This window comes from Scyliorhinus torazame, chromosome 18 (assembly GCF_047496885.1).
Source record: "Scyliorhinus torazame isolate Kashiwa2021f chromosome 18, sScyTor2.1, whole genome shotgun sequence".
In the NCBI taxonomy this organism is placed as follows: domain Eukaryota; kingdom Metazoa; phylum Chordata; class Chondrichthyes; order Carcharhiniformes; family Scyliorhinidae; genus Scyliorhinus; species Scyliorhinus torazame.
In genome coordinates, this window is record NC_092724.1 from 150,937,856 (window position 1) to 150,955,710 (window position 17,855).

At 48.0% G+C, this 17,855-nt stretch overlaps 1 protein-coding gene across 4 annotated transcripts in view; it reads right to left on the reverse strand.

Annotated features, from left to right (window-relative positions):
- Nucleotides 1-321: 321 nt before the first annotated feature.
- The window catches only part of gprc5c (G protein-coupled receptor, class C, group 5, member C), a 30,817-nt gene continuing 13,283 nt past the window's right edge, over nucleotides 322-17,855 (reverse strand). For 2 of the 4 annotated variants that reach the window (XM_072483601.1, XM_072483600.1), the window contains exon 4: nucleotides 322-8,823. In XM_072483601.1, coding sequence (XP_072339702.1) covers nucleotides 8,668-8,823 — 156 coding nt within the window. In that variant the 3' untranslated portion in view covers nucleotides 322-8,667. The remainder of the gene's footprint in view (nucleotides 8,824-17,855) is intronic. The other 2 variants (XR_011936255.1, XM_072483602.1) reach the window with 2 other exon arrangements.

Consider the following 17,855-nt stretch of genomic DNA (forward strand, 5'->3'; position numbering starts at 1 on the left):
AAAAGCCAGCGATTTAGCCCTCTGCTAACCAGCAGGTTAGGTGGATTGGCCACACTAAATTGCCCATTAGTTGGAAAAAAAATAATTGTCTACTCTAAATTTTTTAAATCCCTCGATTTTAAAAAGGCTTCTAAATTCTCCTCTTTTTAACCGTCCTTTTCCTGCTCCCAATTTCCCACCTTTCTTCATTTCAGCCTTGTTCAATGTCCGCTTCCCCCAGCCCCATTGCTCTGTACAAACATCACGAAGAGCATAATAGAAATTTACTGTCCTTGTTCCAAGGAGGTTCTGTGAAAGAAACAAATGAGTGACTGGAGCCAGCAATGTAAAGGAGAGTTTATTTTAACAAAAAATGTAGCTTTAAATGAGCAACAGCCTCTCTGGTACAATAGTCAAGACAATTGTCTGGGGCAGCACGGTAGCCTTGTGGATAGCACAATTGCTTCAGAGCTCCAGGGTCCCAGGTTCAATTCCGGCTTGGGTCACTGTCTGTGCGGAGTCTGCACATCCTCCCCGTGTGTGCGTGGGTTTCCTCCAGGTGCTCCGGTTTCCTCCCACAGTCCAAAGATGAGCAGGTTAGGTGGATTGGCCATGATAAATTGCCCTTAGTGTCCAAAATTGCCCTTAGTGTTGGGTGGGGTTACTGGGTTATGGGGATGGGGGGGTGGTGGTGTTGACCTTGGGTGGGGTGCTCTTTCCAAGAGCCGGTGCAGACTCGATGGGCCGAATGGCCTCCTTCTGCACTATAAATTCTATAAAAATCTGGGCTTGACTCTATCATTTATCTTCATGTTTGGATGCTTTTGTTGTCTAGTCACATCCCAGTGATTAGTTTCAGAACATTTTTACAGGTGCTTGTGATTTGACTTCTTTTAAGAGAAACACAACTATAAGAGCAGAAAAATATATATTGTGGTTATTCAAATAGCAATGGCAACAAAGAATGTCTATTCAGATCACAAAAACAAAAGGTTCAATGACCCAATTTCACTCATCGTTGAATAAGTGACAGGCAGATGATGTACCACTTGGAATTCTACAATTGAAATCTTGGGAGTTTCCAGGTAAACAGCCAGGATTGCTACTCTAAACACTCTAAACATGGTGGCAGCACAACCCAGCAACACAAACATGGAATGAGAAAAAGACCAGTTGGCCCATCGGGTCAGTCGGATTCTTGACCGGGAATGAGGGCCTTTGCTGATGATGGAGGGCAGGATTTCCTCCTTCGCATTTTCCTTAAAAGGGAGACTGGGGAGAAAAGCCCGTGGAATCTGCTCCTTAGTGGGTCAGTGATGGTGCACCATGTTCTACCCTCGCTAACCAAGCTCAGTGTAAATGGAAAGCGCGCATCAGATAGGATAGGCAAATGGGTGGGATGGAGGCTTGTGTGGAGTGTAAAATCCAGCATAGATCAGTTGGGCCAAATGGCCTGCTTCTGTGCTGTAAATTCTATGTAACATGCAAAATTGATTCTATGGGAAGTGGCAGCAGACAAGCACAGGAACAAAAATGCAATGTGGCAAAAGCAAGAATGTTTGTTCACATAAAAACTCGGAAAGGAATATCAATAATTAGTTTAAAGATGCAATGGAAAGCTGCAGTATGCAGGGACAGGGCAGTATCCTGGCTCTCCCTCTGGCATATGGGTGCTGCCAGCCTGGCAGTACCACCTATGCACCCTGGCAGTGCTAGGAGGGCAGGGGCACTGCCAAGGTGCCAGGCCGGCAGTGCCAGGGTTCCCAGGGATCAGAGAGCCTGACAGGTAGGGGCGGGTGACTTTCCCTCAGGCCTCCCCAAGGTTGCTGGGGTGGGGAGGAACATCGAAAATGGGACAGGCTCCCACGTACATGCATGCCCATTGGGCAGGGCGGCACCCTGGTGGTGCCAAGCTGGCATTTTTCATTTGGCAGCAATCGGGCCGGGGTGCCCTGCACTGGCAGCAGGGATGCGGGTGGCCTGGGGACCCCCCTCATAGTGGGTTAGGGCTTGGAGGGAGGGTCACCTCAGGGGCTCCAGAGATCGGGGTGCCATTTAAAAATGGCGTCCCGATCTCTCGCTACACTGAGGAGTTCCGGCGAGCAGAGATCCTCAGTGCTGAAACCCTGTGCGGCCTCGGCCGCGTGATTCCAGCTGTTGCCCCCACCCCCCATCTAACCCAAGTGCCGTTCGATAGGGTTTATGTTTCTTGGCGCAGCGAGAAACACACGGCTAAACGTGCTCGCTATGGAATGTTGTTCCCATTTAGTTAATCGCACTCTCTAAGCACGGCCTTGACAGAGAGAATCTCCCCAGGGCCAAAATAAATGGCAATGTGTCGTTGAATAGCGGAGTGAATCGCGGCAGCACATCCACAAAGAAACACACCGTCAAACGCACCCGAAACCAGACACAGAAATTTCCCGGTTGAACGGTGCTCTTTGTGCCTGTTAACGGTGACAAAATAAATACAAAAAAAACCCAAAATCTGTCACACAAGTGGCAGCTCAATGAGGAGTGATTTACACATCTGTGTAATTTAAATAATACACATGAGAAACAAGGCGGGATATCTGTACTGATGCAACTTATTCTACAGATTTTACAGAAAAACATGCAACTGATACATCAATAAAACATAATTCAAAAAAGCTCAAAATGACGAAAGACAATCACTAAAATGCCACAGAATATACAATATATTTACCGATGATAAAGTGTATTCTTTGGCTAACACGGATAATAGAGTGCTGGTATTACAAATTGCACCAGTTAAACCAACATGTGCCTAATAAACTAACCTTGGAGTTCACAAGAAAAAATTATTGCTGAGCTCCTAGTTTTATTTATTTTTTTTTAAATCGCGTCAGAGCCACATTTTCCTCTTTTGTAGAAAACGGTAACCTCACGCATGACAAAGGCAAGTTGACAATGTTGTTGTGGAAAGTTAATATCTAATCCAACTACGGTCAGGAACTAACGTCCAGCTGCCAATCACAACGCACCAGTTTTACTGCAGTTTACATCATTCTCAAGCATCCGAAAGTAATCTTTAACAGTGCAGGTTGAAATCATTTCCTCAACAAACCCAGGAGTGCACGAGACGTGGTCAAAGTGACACACACACACACAATTTTTTTTTTTTAAATTTAGAGCACCCAATTCATTTTTTCCAATTAAGGGGCAATTTAGCCGGGTTCCACTCGCGGTGAAGGTGCTGCTAGTTATGGAGCAGACTGCCATCCACAGAATGGAAAAACACCGGCTGTCAGCTCACTGCGAAAGTATTAAAGCCCCCCCCCCCGGGGTAGAAATCCCCAATGCAATGCTCAGAGAAATGTGAATCCTTCACGGATTGGAAATAACATATCGGATGGGCTGGGGGGGGGGGGGGGGGGGGAGCTTTCAACAGTAAATTACTGAATTATGGGCTTCATAATAAAAAGAATTTGCAGGTCTGGACAAAGGTCTGTCATTTGAAAACGTGCACTGTTGAAGATGAAGACTGTATGTGATAATTGCTTTTAACTGTGAATGTCAATGGAGTAATAGGTCAATAGGTGTGGGTAATGTCAGGCTGCCATTAACTTCATTTTAGCACAAGATGAAATACACAAGTGTCCACATAAAAAAGTGATTAATAAATCGTGAAAGGCAATACCCCAAATAGACGACCATGTTTAGATGTTAATAATATCCTATCTGTTAATATGAACATCACGGAAGAGATAGAACCCAGGGGAAAAGTAAAAACATATGTCACCAGGCATCACCCCCCCCCCCCACAACCTATAGTTTCGAAAGCCAATCTTCTGAATGCTTTCTTCTAGTGTAGCCTCACCAGCCAGGAGTTGGAAATCAGTAAATCACAAATGTACAATTATCCAGCCAGCCCACGATTGCAAAGGGCACCCAGAAAAAAAGCCCTGCGTCAGCACAGGTTGAAACCAGGGTCACCAGTCCACACAGGACTTTCCCGTCTGCAAGCTCTTTTCAGCTTGGGAGCAAGATGCAGAATCTTAACAGAAGAAGAGTGCGTTCTGCCCCATTATTGTTCCTCACTATTACTCACATTGGCATTCATTATTTTACAGGCAGAGGAAAACATAGCCTGAAAAATTTCTAGATTTTCCCAATTGTGCTCTTCTGAGATTAGTTTAGATTGCCCCCCCTGTCCCCAATGTAACTACTGTTCTAGCCTATTTCCCTGGATAGTGTAGTATATCAGTATAAACAGTGTCATCTCATCACTTGAACACATATTGCAACAATGCTTATATACCAATAAAAGGTACAATATTTCTTGCAAATGAAATTGGACATTCATGGTTCACAAAGCGGTACTTTGCATCAGCATTTGGTTAGTTTTTGATCTTTGAGTGACCTGCCTCCCAAGAATGTTTGAGCCTGCACCACAGAAATAAGATGGCAAATTTTCTGCTGGGCTGTAAGACTAAGGGAATAGCACTCCCAGTCTCGACACAGCATAACTTCAGCCTGAAGAAGCACAGGCAATTCCAAAATATGTCTTATATTCCATCAGCTAATTGTCCTCCAGATGATTTAAACATAAAATGGACCGTTCCTGTAAGAAGTATTGTGACTGATCGCTTCTCGGCCTTTGGCTAAGATCAAGCGTCAGATCGAGCCCAAGATAAGGTGCGATGCCTTTTCTTGTCAGCTTTGATCTTGTATATCTCTCTTGTGGAGACCATGAGTTGACTTCAATTTGAATTGGTTTTGGGAGCAAGCAATGGGATGGATTAAGGGTTTGCCCTGTCCAATCTGCACATTGGCCTTGAAATTTTAAGGATGAGATGAAAACATTCTTTTTTAAAGTATTGTGACTGAGTCATGCCACAGGAATGAATTGCAGTCTGATAAAGAAGTACAGCCAGAAGATTAAACCCATCTCCCTTTTACATGGGGTGAGATTCTCCCGTCCGCCAGCCGTGTTTTCCTGGGTGGCGCGCCCTCGCCGGCAACGGGATTCTCCGTTCCTGCCACCTGCCAATCGGATTTCCGATTTTGATCACCCCCCACGCCGCCGGGTAACCCACGGGTGTGAGTGGGCTGCCGGCGCAATGGAGAATCCCGCCAGTGGAGAATCCAGCCCCTGGTTTTCCATTCAGTGTTGAGCTAGAATGTCTTCATTGCTTTTCTGATGGGAAATCTGCATCCCGCATCTCCCCGCTGGTGATAGACGAGGCAGGGGAGTGAAATGACGGTTGAAATATGCAAACTTACAAGACTGGAAAGTTAGTTGTCGCTGCCTAATTTCTCATCAGGGGCGAAATTCTCCCCCAACGGCGCGATGTCCGCCGACTGGCACCAAAAGCGGCGCCAATCAGACGGGCATCGCGCCGGCCCAAAGGTGCGGAATGCTCATCTTTGGGGGCCGAGCCCCAGCATTGAGGGGCTAGGCCGACGGCGGAGTGATTTCCGCCCCGCCAGCTGGCGGAAATGGTGTTTGTTGCCCAGTCAGCTGGCGCGGAAATGCGGCGCATGCGCGGGAGCGTCAGCGGCCGCTGACAGTTTCCCGCGCATGCGCAGTGGGGAGAGTCTCTTCCGCCTCCGCCATGGTGGAGGCCGTGGCGGAGGCGGAAGGGAAAGAGTGCCCCCACGGCACAGGCCCGCCCGCGGATCGGTGGGCCCCGATCGCGGGCCAGGCCACCGTGGGGGCACCCCCCGGGGTCAGATCGGCCCGCGCCCCCCCCCAGGACCCCGGAGCCCGCCCACGCCGCCTGGTCCCGCCGGTAAATACCAGGTTTGATTTACGCCGGCGGGACAGGCAATTTCTGGGCGGGACTTCGGTCCATCCGGGCCGGAGAATTGAGTGGGGGGTCCCACCAACCGGCGCGGCCCGATTCCCGCCCCTGCCCAATCTCCGGTACCGGAGACTTCGGCGGGGGCAGGATTCACGGCGGCCAACGGCCATTCTCCGACCCGGCAGGGGGTCGGAGAATGACGCCCCATATCTTCCACGTTTGTCACTCATTGGGCGTATGTGGATGTTGCAGTATTTATTACCCATCCCTAACTGGCCTTGAGAATGCAGGGGAGAGCCTCCTTCTTGAACTGTAGCAATGCACAAGGTGCCGGGAGACCCACAGTGCTGCTAGGGAGGGGGTTCCAGGGTTTTGACCGACGATGAAGGGACGGCGACGAATTTGCAAGTCAGGATGTTGTGGGGCCCGGAGGGCAAATTGAAACTGGTGGTGTTCTCATGCGTCTGTAGCCCTCGTCCTCTGGATGGTAGTAGTCAGCGGCTTGCGAAATCTGTTCAGCAGAGTTCATGAAGTCGATTAAAATATTGCCTCATGTGCAGAGAGAACGATCAGCGACAGTTCAGTCCCCCATCCTGACCTTGTGCAATTGCTCACTCATTGTGGCTTGACTTGCAGTTACTAAACAAAACGCTTAAACCCAGTTGCATGGGGGTTTTCTTCAGGAAACGGTCCCGTCCCTTTTCAGATAAATGCCGTAACAACAGACCAATGTCTGGGCCACTGGTGTCATTCACGGAATAAAAGAATCAACAAGAAAAAAAAAAGAGTAAAGGCCCGAAGTTGCGAGTGTGCTGAGGGTCGTTCGTGTCACTGGTACAAATCCCTCCTGCTCATTTTTCCTGGCGATTTTCCAAAAGAATGGGGGTATCATTTCATTAACATTTCAGCAACTAAATCACACAAACCATCTACATCTGTACATTTGAACGTATATTTTGGAATAGTCAATGGTCCAGTTGCAATACAAGCCAGCACTAATATAGGACCAATTGGCCGTGCTACTGTTGCATTTCAGAATATTAACCAAGCTGTTTTGTCCAAAACAATACAGAGTGTGTATGGACTGAAATGTTTGGTTTGAAGCAGAAATTGCAAAGCCAATGCCAATAGTTTGGTATCTGAAATTATTTAAGTTCATTGTTCACTGTATCATGTGGGGGGGGGGGTTACACAGCACTTAAGGGACTTCCAGGAATTTAATGAACCTCGGAGAGAACAGGATCAGATATAAATTAAACAGCATGAGTTACTCAATAAAACTGGGAACACTAATAGTGACGTGTGCTAACCTGCTCCCGCTAATAGCGATATCTCGCTCCTCCCCCCTGTTAGCTGGGTAAATGTGAAGTCGGATGACCACTAATTATTGGAGTCTTGTCTTTTTTATTTCCTATTCTGTCATGGAACGTGGGTATCACTGGCAAGGTCAGCATTTATTGCCCATCCCCAAGTGCCCATCAAATCTCAGCTGGGGCTTTAACAGGAAGAACATAATGAGCATTTATCTGGACTTTTGCCCGAAAATGTTGATTCAGAACCATAAACGGGCCACGGGAGGAGCTTGCAAAGAGAAAAAATCCAGAGTCTTTAATTGGTTGCAGATTTTCACAAATAGACTAGTCAGGTACAGTTAAATAATCAACAAACACTCAATCTTAAGGAAAGGTTAAGGGGGTTGGGGCCTCCTCAGGGTATTCCACTTCCATGAGTAAACACCCCACAGTTGCAACACTTCCAGTTGTTTTGTTACTGGAAGCCAGCACTGACCCTCCACGTGCCAGGGGCAAGTCCTAAGCAGGCACATGGTGGGACTTTGATGGGTTTTTACAGCCCAGGCCCATTGTGTGGACATCACAGGGCTCCACCCCTCCCCAGGCCAGTTTTTACTGCCCCAGCCCTAATTGTCCTCAAGAAGGTGTTGAACTGTGGTGGTCCAACTGGTGTAGATACACCCACAATGCTGTTAGGGAGCGAGTTTCAGGTTTTTGACCCAGCGACATGTGAAGGAACGGTGATAGTTCCAAATCGGGATGGCGTATGTCATGGAGGGGAACTTGCAGGTGGTGGTGTTCCCATGCATCTGTCCTTCTAGGTGATAGAGAATTTGGAAGGTGCTGTTAAAGGAGCATTGGTGAATTGATGTGGCGCGCCTTGTAGATGGTACAAGCTACAACCACGGCGGGTCGGTGAGGGAGGGAATGTTTAATGTGGATGGGGTGTCATTCATCTGGCTGCTTTGTTCTGGATGGTGTTGTGCTTCTCGAGTGGTGTTGGAGCTGCACTCATCCAGGCAAGTGGAGCGTATTCCATCACACTCCTGACTTGTGCCTTGTAGATGGTGGACTGGCTTCGGGGAGTCAGGAGGTGAGGGACTCACTACAGAATTCCCAGCCTCTGGCCTGCTCTTGGAGCACAGTATTATACGGCTGGCCCAGATCAGGGGAGATAACTTGCGATGTGATTTAAGTAACACGCGGCTTGGATTGTAAAAGCCTGCAAGGGAAAGGGAGGCTAAAAAAAGTTGTGGTTTTACCATTCTTAGATTGAACTAGTTAGCTTCCGAGCTGAAAAAGCTACCTTCCCTGAAACAGAAAAGAAGTAGTCGAGGAGAAGATATTTCTAGACTTCTAAAAGCAAGTGTAGTTCACCTATAGTGCTGGAACCCAAAGAAATAGCCAATGCCCTTCCCTTCCCCCACAACACGTCATCTTCTCGTCTGACCATTATCAACATGCATTGGTCTGCATTAACTTTTAACACATAGAATCAATTAGTTCTCCTTGGCTTACAGCTTCATTTTCATCTTATCCAGGGATCCCCAGTATAGCCATAATCGCACAGATACAGATGAAAACCGTACATTTTGTTGATCGTCTCTCTGCGGCCATGCAAGGAGGTGTTAAAATGTCCTTCCATTGCTGCTCTCCTGTTGGGCAGGCTGCCTGTTCTCAGCTGTAAATGCATCCTCGGCACGGAGAGTGGAGGCGTTACTGGAAAACGCCGACTGGCTGATGGTGACCCTCGGGATATAATGGTCATAGGGATTTTCTAACGACTTGGAAGAACAAAACAAAAGGAGTGAATAAAAATCTATAAATAAAGACAAGTTATGAACATGTCGAGGTTACAGTGTAAGCACGCATAACATGGAAAGGTAACAAAAATAAAACACTTTGAAAATTATCAGCCGCTAAACTTCAATGCAAACCAATTGCCCATGCATAAATTAAGAAAACTAATGAATATCATCTGGCTTATATTTTATTAATAGAATTATTACAATTATAACAATTGCAGCATATTTGTAGGAACATTATCAGTGTTTTTTCTGTAAAACTACAGGGTTTACTGCTAGCAATTAATAATAATAGTAATAATAATAATCTTTTATTGTCACAAGTAGGTTTACATTTACACTGCAATGAAGTTACTGTGAAAAGCCCCTAGTCGCCACACTCCGGCGCCTGTTCGGGTATACAGAGGGAGAATTCAGAATGTCCAAATTACCTAACAAGCACATCTTTCGGGACTAGTGGGAGGAAACCGGGGCACCCGGAGGAAACCCACGTGGGGAATGTGCAGACTCCGCACAGACAGTGACCCAAGCCGGTAAACGAACCTGGGACCCTGGCGTTGTGAGGCAACAGTGTTAACCACTGTGCTACTCCATAATTTTCCCTCTAGTTAATTGCCAATTGATTCTCCTCTGAAGACGTGCTGGTATTGACCCAGTCTGAGACTGGATTCTCACTAATTGCATGCCACTCAACTGTAGGTGGTGGGGGAAGGGGAGGTCACCACTGCCAAGTGTCATCTTGCCCTCACCACCAATATCCAAACATATATCTCCAGCAGAATGCGGTGGTTTGTTTCCTCTCCCGCAGACATTTGAGGGAACCCTCACTGTTGGCTTGGTCAACAAGTGGTGCCACTCAGGAAATCTAGGTCCACTTGAGGCCTTAAAGGGACCACTACTGGACACCACCAGCGAGGCAAGGTTTGAAAATTTACCTCACTTTATCCGCTCCTTCTGACCCCATATTCAAAGATCAAGGGCTGCTGCCTCCTGCTGAACCCACTCCGATCAGCACCATCTCTTCACTAGCCCCACTTCTCCCCACCCCCCACATTCAATATCTCTACCCCCTGACCCTAGCACCACTTCCTCGCTTATCCGAGGGCTGCAGTGACACCTGGGGGGACACCACCTCGATGAAAACAAAGCTCAAAGATCAATATTGGGGGTCTCTCCCCCCCCCCCCCCCCCCCCCCCCCCCCCCCCCCCCGCATAAAGGGGAGATGATGGCATAGTGGTAATATCACTGGACTAGTAAACCCAGGCTAATCCTTTGGGGGACATGGGTTCAAATCCCACACGACAGCTGGAGGAATTTAAATTCAATTAATATTCTGGAATCGAAGGCAGTCCCAATAATGGTGGCCACGACACTACCATCCACAGTTACCCAAAAAAATCCCCCACCTGGTTCACTACCGTTCTTTAGGAAAGGAAATCTGCCTTTCCTTACGCGGTCTGGCCTACACATGACTCCTGACCGACAGCAATGCGGTCGACTCTTAACTGCCCTCCGAGATGGCCTAGCAAGCCACTCATTCAAGGGCAATTAGGGGTGGGCAATAAATGCTGATCCAGCCAGCAATGCCCACATGCCTTGAAAGAATAAATATTCAGGCCCTGCCACCCCACCTCCCCCTCCAAAGCCCAGCAATTGGTGGACCCAATTTCTAGGCCCAAATGCCTGACTGTAACAGGAATGGAGCTATGCTGGTCACATCAAAAACATGGCAACCATTCCTGTGCCTACCAAATCCACGCCATCTTTCATTCTTTACCGACGAGACAAGCTTAACTTTGATTAAACAAGGAAGACCAGATTTTTCCAATCTGCTTATAGTAAACCAGACTATTTATAATAGTTGTTTATTTTTAAAAAAATTTAGAATACCCAATTCTTCTCTGGGTCACTGTCCGTGTGGAGTTTGCACATTCTCCCTGAGTTTGCGTGGGTTTCACCCCCACAACCTAAAGATGTGCAGGGTAGGTGGATTGGCCACGTTAAATTCCCCCCTTAATTAGAAAAAATGAATTGGGTACTCTAAATTTTAAAAAAAGGAATACCCAATTCTTTTTTTTTTCCAATTAAGGGGCAATTTAGCGAGGCCAATCCATCAATCGTTGGGTTGTGGGGGTGAGACCCACACAGACACGGGGAGAATGTGCAAACTCCACACAGACAGTGACCCGGGGTCGGGTTCGAACCTGGGTCCTCGGCGCCGTGAGGCAGCAGTGCGTCACCGTGCCGCCTATTGCAATAAGTCATGGGGGCTGTTTAACACAGGGCTAAATTGCTGGCTTTGAAAGCAGACCAAGGCACGGTTCAATTCCCGCAACAGCCTCCCCGAACAGGCGCCGGAATGTGGCGACTAGGGGCTTTTCACAGTAACTTCATTTGAAACCTGCTTGTGACAATAAGCGATTTTCATTTCATTTCATTTATAAGTGTATTTGATTCATATAAATTCTTGCATCTAACCAGCATGCCTATCGTCTATCCACTGCCCATTAATATTTTTTTTTAAATGTTACATTTCTTGACTTTGAGATTAAATAAAAAGGTGAAAGCTTGACAAGGTTCCCATGATCCACTGAAATGAAATACACGTGTGTAATAACTGGGAGTTTCTGCTATCTGCCAGAAACATCTTGTGTTCACACAATTGCTGTAGTGTTTAATATCAGGTATAACCAGCAAGGTCAGAATCAATAGTCGGGAACTAAGGCAAGAGTGGGGGAATACCTGTGCTGACCTAGGTCGTTAAGATTTTCAAAATAAAAGTGCTTGTTTGTTGAAATTGGACATTAAATCTTGGGGTGAGTTTACACTTTGCTTTTACAGTCCCTCTTTGTTCCTTGCCAGCAGCCTTTGGCAGGGCTGATGAAAGGGCGAAGATGCAAGGCGGTGAAAGGGCAGGCCAAAGAAAATCGGGAAAAATGAGACATGCCATCAACAAAATAAGCAATAAACACACTGTTATCATTATGCTACATAAAAGATCCTTGCAGGTATCTCCAGCCGAGTTCTGCACTGTGGCAGAAGACAAAGAGCTCCCAGCCGAGCCCATACGGTGATGCAGCCTTTTCAGCTTTCTTCGGATTTACAGCCCTGTAATGTTTATGGCGACACACGAGCCTTCTGTTCCGCTGTGGCTGACAAAACGTTGCGCTGTTTAAGCATGAGTGCTTCACTCTTACTTCAGGTAGGCAGCCACCCTTACAAGGCGATGGTAATAGGACAGACTGATGTGTCAGGGTATATAGCTCACGTGGCCTTCCCTTACTGTAAAAGTACATCAAACCCAAGGCTGGTCAAACAAGCAGAGTAAACAAGCACTTATCCAAGGTCATGTAAACTCCTTCAGCTCAGAGCCCCCTCCCTGCTGCAACCCCCCCCCCCCCAAGCAGCAAGACGCCCCCACCCTGCCGATATTACAGCTTTCCTTTCAAAGAGCAGGCAAGAAGACTGTCCCACGCTTTTTGCAAAAAAGAAATTCTTTCCCTCGATAGGATTTCTCAAAAGATAAAACCTCTGGGGGCGTTCAAAGCCTTGTCACAGTCATGACTCAAGAGGCTGAGGCGTTGCAACAGTGACACTTTGAGATTCAAGGTTCTGTAACTGTCCATATTCTTCCCTTTCACGTGCCAATGACAATCTTCACTGACATGGCGGGGAAGGGGGAGCAGCTTTACTTTGCTGACAATATTCACTTCCATCTTTCCACCACTTCTCTTAATCCCTCCTCTGCCTCAATGTGATCACAATACTTGCCCCGCGTCCATTTTTTCCCAATTGTCTCCAATTGCCTTTGCCCCTCATTGGGCACTTCTCCTGGGCCTGGGCCACAGTCTCAGGGCTGAACCAAATATTATGCCACCTCTCTATTTGGCCATCCAGGTGAGCCCTGCAAAGACAGCCTCCACATCACCGTAACATCACCCACCTCCCCACTTACCACTCTTCCCACCTCTTTAAACTTCAGCTCACCCGGAATCCTCCTGCCTGTCTCCTATCCACCATCAACTCTCGAACACCAATGACTCGAGTCCCTGCTGACCTCAAGTGGAGCGTTTTAGAAGTCAGAAGCCAATGTAAAAGGAATTCAATCCCTTCACAACTATACCACTTCCCTATCTCCAGTCCTACAACCATCCCAAACTCTCCAACCCTGACGAAGGCTTTCCAGCTCCCCTCCCTCTTCTAACCTCGTCACTGACATTGTGGTTTCCGCCCTCTCGGCCCTAACCTGCTCAGGTTTCTGTCCTGACTCCCTCCCCCCCTCTCCCAATGTTTGGCCACCTCGCCCAATATCATCGGCATTGCCTCGGGGTCCATTTTCTCTCATTTTCCCTCTCTATTGCATCTTGGGGTGCATTCCTATACAAGTCCACCTGGTTGTTGCCGTGCACTCGTCACTGAGTATCGCAAAAGGGATTTTGTATGAACGAACGAAGGCAGGAAAACGAGAGGTGTTTGTTCTTCCCCCAGCTATCAGTGAAATGCTAAATTATAAAAAACAAACCATTGCATTTTGATACAAGTGTCCAGTGATATTGTGGAGTTTGGTACTGTGCTAACAGACTATACGTGGGATCACCCCCTCCGTTTCCATCCTGCATCAAACTCTCAATCTCAGCTGGTCGTGGACACGAGGAGACGGAGGTGGCGGGGTTAGGGCTCTTGGCTGAAATTAAGTTGAGTGAGAGGGGCGAGCTCACATCCTCTGGATCTTTTCCCCATTCAAGAAGTGACATCTTGATACAGAAGAGCATTAAGTGAAAGCATTAATTTTTTTATTAAAAAAAAAAAATTGGAGTACCCAATTCATTTTTTCCAATTAAGGGGCAATTTAGCGTGGCCAATTCACCTACCCTGCACATCTTTTGGGTTGTGGGGGCGAAACCCACGCAGGCATGGGGAGAATGTGCAAACTCCACACGGACAGTGACCCAGAGCCGGGATCGAACCTGGCACCTCGGCGCTGTGAGGCAGCTGTTCTAACCGCTGCGCCACCTTGCTGCCCAGGAAACTATAAATTGAAATTAAATTAGAATGAGATCTTTACAGGAGTTAGTAAGAATGAAAGGAAAGATTTGCATTTAAAAAGCTTTTTCAGGGCAGCACGGTGGCGCAGTGGGTTAGCACTGCAGCCTCACGGCGCTGAGGTCCCAGGTTCGATCCCGGCTCTGGGTCACTGTCCGTGTGGAGTTTGCACATTCTCCCTGTGTTTGCGTGGGTTTCGCTCCCACAACCCAAAAATGTGCAGGTTAGGTGGATTGGCCATGCTAAATTGCCCCTTAATTGGAAAAATGAATTGGGTATTCCAAAATTTTTTTTTAAAGCTTTTTCATGAGCACTGGAAGTATCAAAGTGATTTACAGCCAAGAAGCACTTTCGATGTGTCATCAATGTTGTGGGAAACATGGCAGCCAATTTGCTCGCAGCAAATCCCACCAACAGCAAAATGATAAAGAGCAGCTAATCTGGATGGGATGTTGATTAAGGGATAAATATTGGCAAGGATACTGGGGTCATCTCACCTGCTCTTCTTTGAAATAATACAATAGGATCTTTCACACCCAGCAGACCAGGCAAATGGGGTCGCGGTTTAATGTCTCTTCTGAAAGATATTGGGGTGGATTCACATTCCAGCGACGCTGGAATCAAGAATCGAATTGAGCGGAGACTCGGGCGTTAGCCGAAAATCGAGGCTGGCGCCGGGGGCCCAACAGAGCGCCATGCTTCGGTGCCTTGATGGTTGCGTGAATGCATTCCATACCCCACACCGGCGAGGGCATGCAAAATGTACAGTAGCAATTGTTAACATTTTAAAAAAATTAAGTGCCAAATTCTTTTTGTTTTCCAAGGGGCACTTTAACCTGACCAATCCACCTACCCTGAACATTTTTGGGTTGTGGGGGTGAAACCCACGCAAACACGGGGAGAATGTGCAAACCCTACACGGACAGTGACCCACGGCCGGGATTGGACCCGGGTCCTCAACGCCGTGAGGCAGCAGTGCTAACCACTGGGCCACCGTGCCAGTAGTCTCCGTCCTCCCGCAATGCTCCGCATCTGCCAGGCGGAAGTGGCGTGTCATGGTTCACTTGCGCTATTTAGAAATGGGGACTGGCCGCCATGGCTGCTTAGGGGGAGAGAGGAGGTAAGAGAAGCTTCCAAAGGTGGCAGCAGTGGTCTGCCAGCTGTGCTGCTGGCTGAGGGGCATCTGCCATGGCTGGGGAGGAGGGGGCTCGAGAGAGGAGTGGCGGCGAGAGACCAGGACAGGCTGAGGCTGCACAAACAGGAGCTGCTTGGGGAGGACCCTGCAGAACAGGAGACTGCCCCAGAGGAGCAGGGGCCAGCCGGTGAGGCTGCGGAGCCAGCCGCCCGACAGGCTGAGGAGGAGATGGGAAGGAGGCGCCGCATCAGGCCTTGTGTATTATGGCAGCACCTACCGGACTGAGCATGTTGTCAACCACTGCGGGTGAGCAGGGAGACCATGCGATATCTGTGCCAGATGAGGGCACACCTGGAACCACGTGGGTATGGAGGAGGACACCCACTGGTCTGGCATCTTGCAGACATACATATTCAGGAGCATCTACACCATCATGGATGCCCAATATGCCCGGGTGGCACAATGTGTCAACTTCAGTCTGGACTGAGCCCACCAGGTTGCCCAGTCAGCGGGATTCGCCATCATTGCAGACATGCCCCATGTCCATGGAGAGAAAGACGTCCCCCTATGGGCACTGGCACACGAGGTGAGCGGTGATATGGCCCCACCACATGGCCCCCCCAACATCTCTGGCCCAGTCCCCTGTCGCCTCCGGGGGGGTATTGATTGACCTGGGGGACTTGGCCTCTGTCGTCCTCGAACACCCACACACCACATCAACGACCTCCCCCCCCCACTGCCCCCCCCCCCCCACCTCCTCCCCTACCCGGACCCCACCCCCACCTCCCCTGAACGTCTGTGGGCCCGTGTGATGGAGTGGCCAGCGTGCATTTAGGTGTCTCCCGAGCAGACAGTGGAATGTGACACTGGGGCGGGAGTCAGATTCGTTGTCAAACGATGCGGAGCACCAGAGTTCACCATGGAGTGGGTCGTCATCCTCCTCTTCCCCTTGGACCAGACCCGCCAAGACTGCCAATGGTACTGACTTTTTCTTGGTCCGTTTTCTGAAATTGAATTATGCTTTTAAATAAAAAGTGCAAAATTCAAAGACCAGGAGAAACATTTAAATCTGACGCGAGTACAACTGATCATGGCAGAAGATGGTATTTATAGAGCCAGAGAGGGCGGCACGGTGGCAAAGTGGTTAGCGCTGCTGCCTCACGGCACCGAGGACCCGGGTTCGATCCCGGCCCGGGTCACTGTCTGTGTGGAGTTTGCACGTTCTCCCCGAATCTACGTGGATCTCACCCCCACAACCCAAAACAAGTGCAGGGTAGGTGGATTGGCCACGCTAAATTGCATCTTATTTGGAAAAATTAGAAAAAAATTAATATAGAGCCAGAGAACAGTGCGTGTGGAAGACAACTTCTGGGGAAAGGAATTGCAGCAATGTACCAACTCTAGTCTCAAGGTTATAAGACACAATCTCAGCTTCCTACACACAACAGGTCAAACTTCATAATATACACCCTGCAGCCAAGATATCTGATAAGCGCCAACAGATGATAAAGAATCACAGGGGTACAGCAGACGACAGTGACAGCTAGGTGCCAAATACCGCTGAAGAAGAAGAAGGGGAGAGAAATTGCTGAAGATGAATCAGAATTCCTGAAACCTATTAAGTGACTACAGAGAACTGAGCAAGAACAGACTTCCACATTAACTTACACAGTCCAAGCCGAACACACACATCACTCTCTTCCTGAAACAGAGCATTAACATGAGCAAAGTCTGTTTATTCTGCACTTTAAAGAGTTGGCCAGTCAGTTGCTAAAGGCGGGGGTGGGGGTTATGTTGACAAGTCATATAGGTATTAGTTGGTAGTGTGTGTGTGTGTGTGTGGGGGTGGGTGGGGGGGGTGGGGGGGGTGGGGGGTGGGGGGGGGGGGGGGGACCATTTATCTGACTTCAACATCAAAACTGGTCATCTGAACCCATCTATTGTCGAATGCAATTTACAGACTACAGTTGGTGTGTTTTTGTGACGCATGAATGGTTTTATGTACAGCGCCCACAATCGCAGCAACCGCAACCCCAATCATTTTTATTGACACATCTGAAATATTCTTTGTCAATTAATATTTAAAACAGCGAAGTGAGCATCCCCACTTCCCAGATCTGTGTTTTAGTGCGCCGGCCCATGGATTTTTAAAAACGTGGCTTTTCAAATGTTGATTACTTTTAATGGCCTTTTATGCCACATGCTCACAATTCATTGCCAATCAAAAATTAATTAAGCATAGCCCTAAAAATCCATCTTCACCTTGAAAGGCGAATGGCTCCGAGGTGAAATCTCCGACCCTGAGCGAGGCAATCAGCGGTCAGCGCCAAATTACCCGGGGGCAGATTGTTATCTGTGTCACCTCAACAGAAAGGAGTGCCTAAGTGATGAATGGAACACTAAAGGGGGGTAATTTTGCATTTCTATAGCACCTCTCATGGCCACCGGATGTCTCAAAGCGCTTTACAGCCAATCAAGTACTTTTTGAAATGTAGTCAGTGTTGAAACAGCCAATGTACGCACTGTAAGATCCCACCAACAGAATACGGTAATGATCATATGATCCATTTTAGTGACGTTATTTGAGGAATAAGTATTGGGAGGAATTCCTCCGCATTTCTCCAAAACAATACTATGGGATCTTTCACATTCGCCTCAAAAGGCAGCTGAAGGTATCCTTGGTTTAATCGCTCTTCCAAGGCCCTTTGACAGCGCAGTACTTCATTCATTGGCCAAGTGCTGCCTCTTCTAGCTTCAACTGTCTGCCAATCGCCTAGCGGTCATCTTAACTGGCAGTTTAGGAGGTGCTTTTTTAAAAAAAATACGAGAAGG